The 11,809-nt window shown below is 42.6% G+C and overlaps 1 protein-coding gene across 4 annotated transcripts in view; it reads left to right on the forward strand.

Annotated features, from left to right (window-relative positions):
• The window catches only part of LOC137426475 (3-oxo-5-alpha-steroid 4-dehydrogenase 2), a 63,222-nt gene extending 55,906 nt beyond the window's left edge, over positions 1-7,316 (forward strand). For 2 of the 4 annotated variants that reach the window (XM_078779398.1, XM_078779399.1), the window contains exons 4-5: positions 6,291-6,441; positions 7,094-7,316. In XM_078779398.1, coding sequence (XP_078635524.1) covers positions 6,291-6,441; positions 7,094-7,193 — 251 coding nt within the window. In that variant the 3' untranslated portion in view covers positions 7,194-7,316. Of the gene's footprint in view, positions 1-6,290; positions 6,442-6,570; positions 6,736-7,093 lie in introns of those variants that run through there. The other 2 variants (XM_068115040.2, XM_068115041.2) reach the window with 1 other exon arrangement.
• The last annotated feature ends 4,493 nt before the right edge of the window (positions 7,317-11,809 follow it).

The following is an 11,809-nucleotide window of genomic DNA, read 5'->3' on the forward strand; positions in this document are numbered from 1 at the left end:
TAATAATTAAGTAACTAATCAATTAATTGATTAATCAAAAAACAAAAAATACCGTTTTTGCCAAAGCACTTGCTCACTATTGTGCCCAAATTTCAGCTTCCGAGCTCAGAGGATGGTTGAGATATCGCCCGGACAAACAAACAAACAAGAAAACAAGTACAGATACATTCAAAGTACACCGCCTCCATGCCAAATAATTAAATATCCTACAGCGCGGCATTGCCGGGGCGCCTCTGGCGCCCGGCAATACCGCAGTGCAGCTCATAGAAGCTGATTTGGGAGGGAGAGGTGTACGCTAATTCATTGATGAATTGTATAATTAAAATCAATAAAAGATTATCATAAAATATTTTCTTAATCACTTGGCTAATAGCATAACTAAACCACTTGTGCTTCATCCTAAGATGTATCTTTTAGAAATTTAATTAAATAAGTCATTGATAAAAAATCAAATAATTAATTGATTAATCAATAAATAATTAATCGATTAAATGATTAATCAATAAATAAAAAATATCATTTATAGTTACATTACTTGGTCACTGTCATGTCCAAATATTAGTTTCCGAGCTCAAAAGGTGCCTGAGATATTGCCCAGATGAGAAAGGAAATAAATAAATGATTAATAATGAAAATAAATAAATAATAATCATAAAAAAATTAAATAGTTAATCAATTGGCTAATAGAATACCTAAACCACCACCATTTCATCCGAATCTGTAACTTTAAAAAAATAATTAATTAAGTCATTCATCGAATAACTAAATAATTAATCGATTAATTAATTAATCAATAAATCAAAAATATCCTTGATAGCCACATCACTTGGTCACTGTCACGTCCAAATATTAGCTTCCCAGCTCAAAAGGTGCCTGAGATATTGGCCAAATGAGAAAGAAAATAAATAAATGGTTAATAATGAAAATAAATAAATAATAATCATTAAAAAATTAAATTATTAATCAATTCGGTCACAGAACACATAAACCACCACCATTTCATCAGATTCTGTAACTTAAAAAAAAATAAAAAAATTTTAGTCATGAATCGAATAATTAAATAATTAATCGATTAATCGATTCATTGATCAATTAATAAATCAAAAATAGCCTTTGCAGCCAAATCACCTGGTCATTGGCATGTCCAAATATCAGCTTCCTAACTCAAAAGGTGCCTGAGTTAATGGTCAGAAGAGAAAGGAAATTTAATTAATTAAATAAGTACTTAATTAATCGCTAATAATTAAATAACTCCTCAATTTATTGATTAATCAAAAAAAAAAATACCGTTTTTGACAAAGGACTTGCTCACTATTGTGCCAAAATTTCAGCTTCCTAACTCAAAGGATGGCTGAGATATCGCCCGGACAAACAAACAAACAAGAAAACAAGAAATCGGAGCGAAAACCGAGTACTCCCTTTCAGCGCGCGTCATTGCCGGGCCCCCTTCGGTGCCCGGAAATGACGTCATGCAGCGCCTAGAGATGGCATAGGAAAGGAGCGGTGTACAATGAAGGACTGAAGTTACTCGAGTCGATAAGTATTTACTGGGAGGCCCACAAAAAAAGTTACGGGTTGGTAAGCAGCAATTGTTTGCGGAACACGTTGCATTGTATTACATATCATGAGAATCTTGGAGAAACCATTTGTTGCATTTTTTTCACACGGTACACCTTCACAGCATCCATCCTGTGATGGATGCTGTGAAGAGGAACAGGTTGAGATGGTTTGGTCATGTATTGAGGAAGGATGAAAGTGACTGGTTGAGAAGTGTGATGGAAGTTAATGTAGAAGGAAGTAGAGGACGGGGAAGACCGAGAAAGACTTGGCTAAAGATGATGCAAGAAGAAATGCGGGCAAGGGGGTTAACAAGGAGAGATGCAGAAAATAGGGCAAAATGGAGAAGATTGTCATGGGGACCGCAAGGCTAACCCCCGCTCTAGCAGGGAAAATGGCCTTAAAATGCCTGTTGTTGTTGTTTTGTTGTTGTACACCAAATGAGGTGTTAGAAATAGGACACAAGATTGATATGGGCCGCTGAAACCCCCGACTGACATCAGTACAACCATTTTATTTGGGGACTTTTTGTGTCATTACGCAAAGGCCACAAACCCTCCTGGAACCGAGGGCAGACGTTGTTGAATTGTGTAACTCGATCGACAAGGACTTGTGTGGTCGAGTAACGAATAATTTAATTGGTTGAAGTTCCTGGACCCAAGGGTGCTCACTTGGAAGGTGTTCACAAAAAGAGAATCTCTAAATAATGTTCGTATTTGATTTCTGAGTCTGGGAGGTCAGCGGTTCAAACCCCCGGCCGAGTCATACCAAAGACTTTAAATCTGGTACGAGGTACATCCTCGCATGTGGTACGTCCTCTTTTCTGGACGTTCAGCATTTAAAAGGTTGAGAGCACAGACAATTCCCATAGGTTGGCATTCATGGGGAGGAGGAAATTCCTTAGGAAATGCGCCGCTGAGTGTGGTGAGAAATGTGGTGCTATTGTGACGTTGCTGGTACCCAGAGTGCATCGGGAAGGGACAGCACTTCCCCCAATCTCAGTCGCTGTGTTTGTCTCGTGTATTTGTCTGCCTGTGCATGTGTGTGAGATGTGTTTGTAGCAGCTCCACTACGAGCCTCATATCCAGGATATTTAAAAAAAAAAAAATTTTCAGCAAACAATAAATTTCCATTTGAAATATTGTGATTAGAATTTCATGGGCCACCACCCTGTACCTCACTATAATTTCATGGGCCACCCTGTACCTCACTATAATTTCATGGGCCACCCTGTACCTCACTATAATTTCATGGGCCACCCTGTACCTCACTATAATTTCATGGGCCACCCTGTACGTCACTAAAATTTCATGGGCCACCCTGTACCTCACTATAATTTCATGGGCCACCCTGTACGTCACTATAATTTCATGGGCCACCCTGTACCTCACTATAATTTGATGGGCCACCAGCCTGTACCTCACTATAATTTCATGGGCCACCAGCCTGTACCTCACTATAATTTCATGGGCCACCCTGTACCTCACTATAATTTCATGGGCCACCCTGTACGTCACTATAATTTAATGGGCCACCCTGTACCTCACTATAATTTCATGGGCCACCCTTTACCTCACTATAATTTCATGGGCCACCCTGTACCTCACTATAATTTCATGGGTCACCCTGTTCCTCACTATAATTTCATGGGCCACCCTGTACGTCACTATAATTTCATGGGCCACCCTGTACGTCACTATAATTTCATGGGCCACCCTGTACCTCACTATAATTTCATGGGCCACCCTGTACGTCACTATAATTTCATGGGCCACCCTGTACCTCACTATAATTTCATGGGCCACCCTGTACCTCACTATAATTTCATGGGCCACCAGCCTGTACCTCACTATAATTTCATGGGCCACCCTGTACCTCACTATAATTTCATGGGCCACCACCCTGTACCTCACTATAATTTCATGGGCCACCAGCCTGTACCTCACTATAATTTCATGGGCCACCCTGTACCTCACTATAATTTCATGGGCCACCAGCCTGTACCTCACTATAATTTCATGGGCCACCCTGTACCTCACTATAATTTCATGGGCCACCAGCCTGTACCTCACTATAATTTCATGGGCCACCCTGTACCTCACTATAATTTCATGGGCCACCAGCCTGTACCTCACTATAATTTCATGGGCCACCCTGTACCTCACTATAATTTCATGGGACACCACCCTGTACCTCACTATAATTTAATGGGCCACCCTGTACCTCACTATAATTTCATGGGCCACCCTGTACCTCACTATAATTTCATGGGCCACCAGCCTGTACGTCACTATGATTTCATGGGCCACCACCCTGTACCTCACTATAATTTCATGGGCCACCACCCTGTACCTCACTATAATTTCATGGGCCACCAGCCTGTACCTCACTATAATTTCATGGGCCACCCTGTACCTCACTATGATTTCATGAGCCACCACCCTGTACCTCACTATAATTTCATGGGCCACCACCCTGTACCTCACTATAATTTCATGGGCCACCCTGTACCTCACTATAATTTCATGGGCCACCACCCTGTACCTCACTATAATTTCATGGGCCACCAGCCTGTACCTCACTATAATTTCATGGGCCACCCTGTACCTCACTATAATTTCATGGGCCACCCTGTACCTCACTATAATTTCATGGGCCACCAGCCTGTACCTCACTATAATTTCATGGGCCACCCTGTACCTCACTATAATTTCATGGGCCACCACCCTGTACCTCACTATAATTTCATGGGCCACCAGCCTGTACCTCACTATAATTTCATGGGCCACCCTGTACCTCACTATAATTTCATGGGCCACCCTGTACGTCACTATAATTTCATGGGCCACCCTGTACCTCACTATAATTTCATGGGCCACCCTGTACGTCACTATAATTTCATGGGCCACCCTGTACCTCACTATAATTTCATGGGCCACCCTGTACCTCACTATAATTTCATGGGCCACCAGCCTGTACCTCACTATAATTTCATGGGCCACCCTGTACCTCACTATAATTTCATGGGCCACCAGCCTGTACCTCACTATAATTTCATGGGCCACCAGCCTGTACCTCACTATAATTTCATGGGCCACCCTGTACGTCACTATAATTTCATGGGCCACCCTGTACCTCACTATAATTTCATGGGCCACCCTGTACCTCACTATAATTTCATAGGCCACCAGCCTGTACCTCACTATAATTTCATGGGCCACCCTGTACCTCACTATAATTTCATGGGCCACCACCCTGTACCTCACTATAATTTCATGGGCCACCAGCCTGTACCTCACTATAATTTCATGGGCCACCCTGTACCTCACTATAATTTCATGGGCCACCCTGTACGTCACTATAATTTCATGGGCCACCCTGTACCTCACTATAATTTCATGGGCCACCCTGTACGTCACTATAATTTCATGGGCCACCCTGTACCTCACTATAATTTCATGGGCCACCCTGTACCTCACTATAATTTCATGGGCCACCAGCCTGTACCTCACTATAATTTCATGGGCCACCCTGTACCTCACTATAATTTCATGGGCCACCAGCCTGTACCTCACTATAATTTCATGGGCCACCCTGTACCTCACTATAATTTCATGGGCCACCAGCCTGTACCTCACTATAATTTCATGGGCCACCCTGTACCTCACTATAATTTCATGGGCCACCAGCCTGTACCTCACTATAATTTCATGGGCCACCCTGTACCTCACTATAATTTCATGGGCCACCAGCCTGTACCTCACTATAATTTCATGGGCCACCCTGTACCTCACTATAATTTCATGGGACACCACCCTGTACCTCACTATAATTTAATGGGCCACCCTGTACCTCACTATAATTTCATGGGCCACCCTGTACCTCACTATAATTTCATGGGCCACCAGCCTGTACGTCACTATGATTTCATGGGCCACCACCCTGTACCTCACTATAATTTCATGGGCCACCACCCTGTACCTCACTATAATTTCATGGGCCACCAGCCTGTACCTCACTATAATTTCATGGGCCACCCTGTACCTCACTATGATTTCATGGGCCACCACCCTGTACCTCACTATAATTTCATGGGCCACCACCCTGTACCTCACTATAATTTCATGGGCCACCCTGTACCTCACTATAATTTCATGGGCCACCACCCTGTACCTCACTATAATTTCATGGGCCACCAGCCTGTACCTCACTATAATTTCATGGGCCACCCTGTACCTCACTATAATTTCATGGGCCACCCTGTACCTCACTGTAATTTCATGGGCCACCCTGTACCTCACTATAATTTCATGGGCCACCACCCTGTACCTCACTATAATTTCATGGGCCACCACCCTGTACCTCACTATAATTTCATGGACCACCCTGTACCTTACTATAATTTCATGGGCCACCACCCTGTACCTCACTATAATTTCATGGGCCACCAGCCTGTACCTCACTATAATTTCATGGGCCACCCTGTACCTCACTATAATTTCATGGGCCACCAGCCTGTACCTCACTATAATTTCATGGGCCACCCTGTACCTCACTATAATTTCATGGGCCACCACCCTGTACCTCACTATAATTTCATGGGCCACCACCCTGTACCTCACTGTAAAAATGGTTTTGTCCTGGGATAGTTGCTTGCACGTCATGGGCAATGCGAGCTCGCGGCGACTGTACGCAATGCCATCTCTTCACGAAAACCCAATTCCCTCCTCCAGGCGGAATGTTCGAGTTCATTTCTGGTGCCAATTTCTTTGGAGAGATCATCGAGTGGCTCGGGTACAGCCTGGCAGCGTGGTCCGCTCCTCAAGCAGCATTTGGATTCTTCACAATCTGCTCCATCGGTCCTCGTGCCTATCACCACCACCGGTGAGCATCGTTTACCTTGCCCTGCCATCTTTATTCGTCCCCTTCCGGTTTCATCTTACCTGGAGGTATTGGATATATTGTTTGGACGTCATTCATCACCGTCGATCTTTACCTGTGGTCTTTTTTCAGCTATTACCTTGAAAAGTTCAACGATTACCCCAAGTCAAGAAAAGCACTTATTCCATACATATTTTAATGACTTGAATCCAATCCATGTATATTCAAAGGCTTTAACTGTTAAAATTGGCGTTAATATTTTTTGTCTGTTTGATTATAAAATCTCCATGCAAACTCGCCCTCCTTCCTTATGTACATCGATGACGTCTCACTTGGCCCGACGCGATGATGACGTTTCCATAATCATGACCAATGTGGGCGATCGCACCGTTTCACGCGTGATGTCCACACATCTTATTGGAGTTTTATTGTAAAGAACTTTGCTTGTATCACGCAATCCCGCAACACCGGTGATTGTTTCACAATTGCTGTCGGGAAATTTAGTATTTTAATTTTCTTAAGCCTAAAAAAAACAAAACAGATAAACACTCGCGTTGCATGTGTGACGCACACGAATGATCACATGGTTATTCCTCTTTTCTCCCGCCTCTGGAACAAACTCCCCCACTCCCTTCAATCCCACTCCTCCCTCCAGGTCTTTAAAACAGCTGTTCACCACCATCTCTTATCTTCCCCCATCCAAAATCTTGATCTTTTCTACCCCCGCTAATTTCACCCCAATTCCACTTTTTTGAAATTCAGGACTTTTTTCCTGGAAGTCCTTGCAGTGTTGATGTGTTTTCTACCTCTCCCAACCCACACCCCCTTCCCACGGCTCCTCCCCCCAAGCCCTCTCCCTCCCACAGATCTCCCGATGACCCTGCTCTCAAATGTTGTACTTGTGTGCTTCCCTCTCTCCCCCCATCTTGTCGCCCACTCCCTTTATTATATGTTTTATGTGTCCGTTTGTTTTTTTTGTAATTAATGTTAGCTCTGACACGAGCCTAGATCTTGTATACAAAAAATAAATAAAATAAGTGAAGATTTTATCCAGTTACAAGAAAAGATCCAAATAAATTTTTATCTCAGTCAACAACAGAAAAGCATCCATACATTCTACATATATTAATTTATCGAGGCTGGATTTCATTTTTTGCCAGCGAAATGAAAATCTGTTACGTGTGACCTTTGCAGTACGTGTGTAACATTGTGTGATTTGGTTACAAGACTCAATACGAAACGGCAGCCTGGTGTTGGCTTAGCGGTTCGGGTGCCGGCTTGGGATCCCAGGATCCTGGGTTCGAATCCCGGTCGATCGTTAAATTAACACCGGGGGGGTTGACTCAGCTTGTCATCCTTCCGAGGTCGGCAAATTCAGTACCAGCTTGCTGGGATGAATGATCCCGGTGTGTACCCCGGTTTAGAATAGGTACACCGTATCCCTGCGCATCGTAAGAGCGTGACCAAGGGTTGGCGTCAGGAAGGGCATCCGGCCATAAAAACATTGCCTCAAACAGGGAACCATGATTGTCATGGGGCCCGCAAGGCTAACCCCCGCTCTCGCGGAGAAAATGGCCTTAAAACATTCATTCATTCATTCACTCACTCAATAGGAAACGGCTTCAAGACAAAATCTATGTTTATGAGACGTAATGCTTACTAGATAAACCTGAAATGTTTTGAATACAAACTCGAGAAATTTGATGCAAACATGACGTCTCAGATCATTTAACAAGAAAGATGTCGCGCATAGCGCACGATACTTGCGAAATCCAAAATTGCAATAGTTGCCATATGGAAACAGCAATTTGGTAATTTGGAAAATTTGACCCATCGAGTGTTTTACATCAGTGCGGAATGTTGTGCATAACTAATTTGGTTGTTACTTTTTCTAATTGCGGCCTAATATGTGTTTTACATGTTTTAGATGGCATTGACCTTGACCCTTGACCGATTTCCCTCACATATATTTCACATACTTAAAATAAGTTGCTTAAATTTAAATTTCATATCTTGAAAAATTACTGAGGTTTGGTAATAATAAATTTACAAAATGCCCATTTTATTATAATGTGGTGTTGTCATGGACGACCTTATGTCAAAAAGGCTAAAGCGATCATTCTGATTTTTTGGTGAACAAGGTCTGTCACCCATTATGCAAATCCTGTTCAAATTTCAAGTTAATAGGGATACGCACAAGGATACACAAGGACATGAGATGCAGCAGGAGGCCATTTGGCCCATAATGCCTGAACCACATCAGCACCAGAACACTTTAAATAACAAAAGAAAAATGAAAAAAAAAGTTTCTTTGTATCGTTTGTTGGCAAAATACGCCAACATCCCTATACCCCTCTATGTCCAATACTTGTAGCTACCTATCTAATTCCAATTTAAGCTTATCTACCGTTTCTGCTGCCACTACCTTTCCAGGGAGACGATTCCATGCTTCAACTACTCAACTACCCCTTGCCTTACTGCCATCTTAACTCTCCTCTTCTTTAATCTCAGGCCATGTCCCCTGGTCCTATCACTGTCGATTATGCTCAATTGATTCTTCTGCACTTATTTTTTCCCGTACAACACTTATACCACCTCCTTTCTAATGTATAAAGCCCTGTCTCCTTTAACCACTCCTCATAGCTGAGCTTAATTAATACCAGGTGGGGTTGACAGCCTGTCATCCTTCTGAGGTCGGCGAAATGAGTACCAGGGTACTCGAGGAGTTTGGTGGCAGGAGTTGCACTCCGGCCACGGTAAAAACACCTCATTCCGTAACGCACACAGTGGTGTGTCAGGATGGTGCTGAGGAGTCATCCAAGGATGCGGCGACGTGCTGATCCAGCGTATGCTCCTATATATATATATAGCTGAGTTAAGCTAGGCCCAGAATTAATGGAGTAGCCATGCGCTTAACCCTCTCTATGGCAGCTACAGTGCCTTCAAGAAAGTATTCACACCCCTTGACCTTTTTCACATTTTGTTGTGTTGCAGCCTGAATTTAAAATGAGTTAAATGAAGATTTGTCACCGACATACACAAAAGATCTCATGATGTCAAAGTGTAATTTGTTTTTAGAAATCCTTACACAATAATAAACAAGAAAAAGAGCAATCAGAGATTGCAAACCCTCGCCGGGATGTATATTCAGTGGTTTTTAAGGCTTTTGTGTTAAAACAAATATGGCGGCCGAACCACGTGACCGATGACATTTTTTTTCTTAACTAATTTATTCCTAGATTATGCTCAAGAAATTTAATCTTGATCGGATGAAGTTTTATACTTGTCGAATTATGACGTCATAATGGAGGGACCTATGACATCATCATTAACATATTTTATTCCCCATGGAGAGTTCTTTACAATGAGTCATGTCTCACTTTTTTCTATTCAGCCCTTTCAGAGATAGAGGTGCAACGTTTTTCGTTTTTTCCAAGATGGCGGCCAAACCACGTGACCTATGACATCACAATTGTCATTAAAAATTCTACAGGTGGGGTTGCACCTATGGTGAAAATTTCCTGTCAATCAGACCAACGGTTGCAGAGAAAATCATATTTATTCTGTGCAGACAAACAGACAAACGGACTCAAATGCAATACCTTCTCCTCTGGCGAGGGTAAAAATGAAATGCAGAAATATCTCATTTACATGAGTAATTAATCAACCCCTAAGGCAATAATTAGTAGAAGTGCCTTTGGCAGCGATTACAGCTTCAAATCATCTTGGGTATATCTGTATCAAATTTGCACATCTGGATTTGGGGCGTTTCTTTCCAGAGCTTGAGCAAATCTACTCCAAAGTTAGAATGGAGCATCGGTGGACAAAGTCTTTCCACATATTCTCAATGGGATTCAAGTCTGGGCTTTGGCTCGGCTACTCAATGACTTTCACGGTCTTATTCTGAAGCCATTCCAGTGTTGCTTTGGCTGCATGTTTGGGGTCATTGTTCTGTTGGAATGTAAATCTTTGCCACAGTCTAAGTACTTTTGCCACAATTAAAGGTCCTTTGCACTCTGAAGCAGGTTCTCCTCGAGGATTTGCCTGTATTTAGCTCCATTAATCGTTCCCTCTAACATTAAAAATCTCCCAGTCCATGCTGCTGAAAAGCATCCCCATAGCATGATGCTGCCACCACCATGCTTCATGGTAGGGATGGTGTCAGATGGGTGATGAGCTGTGCTCGGTTACCGCTAGACATAGTGCTTTGCATTCAGGCCAAAGAGTTAAATTTTCGTGTCATCAGACCACTCATAGTAATGCGTCATCTCATCGTAACAAAATGAATCTTCTGCCTCATGCTCTGTCTTTCACATGCTTTTTTTGCAAACTTCAGGTGTGCTGTCATGTACCTTTTTCTCAGGAGTGTCTTCTGTCTGACAACTCTCCCATCAAGCCTAGATTTGTTATGTGCTGCCGAGACCATTGTCCTTCTGGCAGGTTCTCCCATCTCAGCCAAGGAAGGAACTCTGTAGTTCTATCAGAGTGGTCATTGGGTTCTTGGTCACCTCCCTGACCAAGGCCCTTCTTGCCTGGTTGCTCAGTTTGGTAGGACCGCCAGCTCTAGAAAGTCTGGATCTGGGTAGTTCCATATTATTTACATTTCCTAATGATGGAGCTCGTTGTGCTCTTTGGAGCATTCAACACTCTAGAAATTGTTGTATACCCTTCCTCACATCTATGCCTCCTCACAATTATATCTCGGAGTTATATGGACAGTTCCTTGGACTTCGTGGTAGCTTTTCAGCTCTGACATGCACTGTCCACTGTGGGACCTTATATTGAAAGGTATTTCTTTCTAAATAATGTCAAATCAATTGAATTGGCCACATGTGGACTCCAATCAAGTTTGCGACATCTCAAGGATGATCAAAGGAAATTGGATGCAACCGATCTCGATTTGGGGCGTCATAGCACAGGGGGTGAATACTTATTGACTCAATATATTTCAGCTTTTCATTTTTAATTACTTTGTAAAAAATTCGAAAAAAATAAAAATTCCCCTGACATTATGGGGTATTATGTGTAGATCAGTGACAAATAATGTCAATTGAATCCATTTTAAATTCAGGCTGAAACAACAAAATGTGAAAAACGTCAAGGGGTATGAATACTTTCTGAATGCACTGGATGTCCTTCCTGCATTGTGGTGACCAAAATTGCAGACAATATTCGAGATGAGGATATTCCTTTAACAATGTTAAAACCACCTTTTTGATTTATAATTCATCCCCCTACGAATGAAACCTCAAACCGAATTTGCTGTACCTATAGCTACCTGTTGTCCTGGCTGCCTACCTCCCATATATATTACCTCCCCTCCCTCAGATGTTTCTCCTGTGTGACACGTTCCAAAATTGCCCCTTGCATA

Source organism: Myxine glutinosa, chromosome 5, assembly GCF_964187855.1.
Source record: "Myxine glutinosa chromosome 5, kmMyxGlut1.1, whole genome shotgun sequence".
In the NCBI taxonomy this organism is placed as follows: Eukaryota; Metazoa; Chordata; class Myxini; order Myxiniformes; family Myxinidae; genus Myxine; species Myxine glutinosa.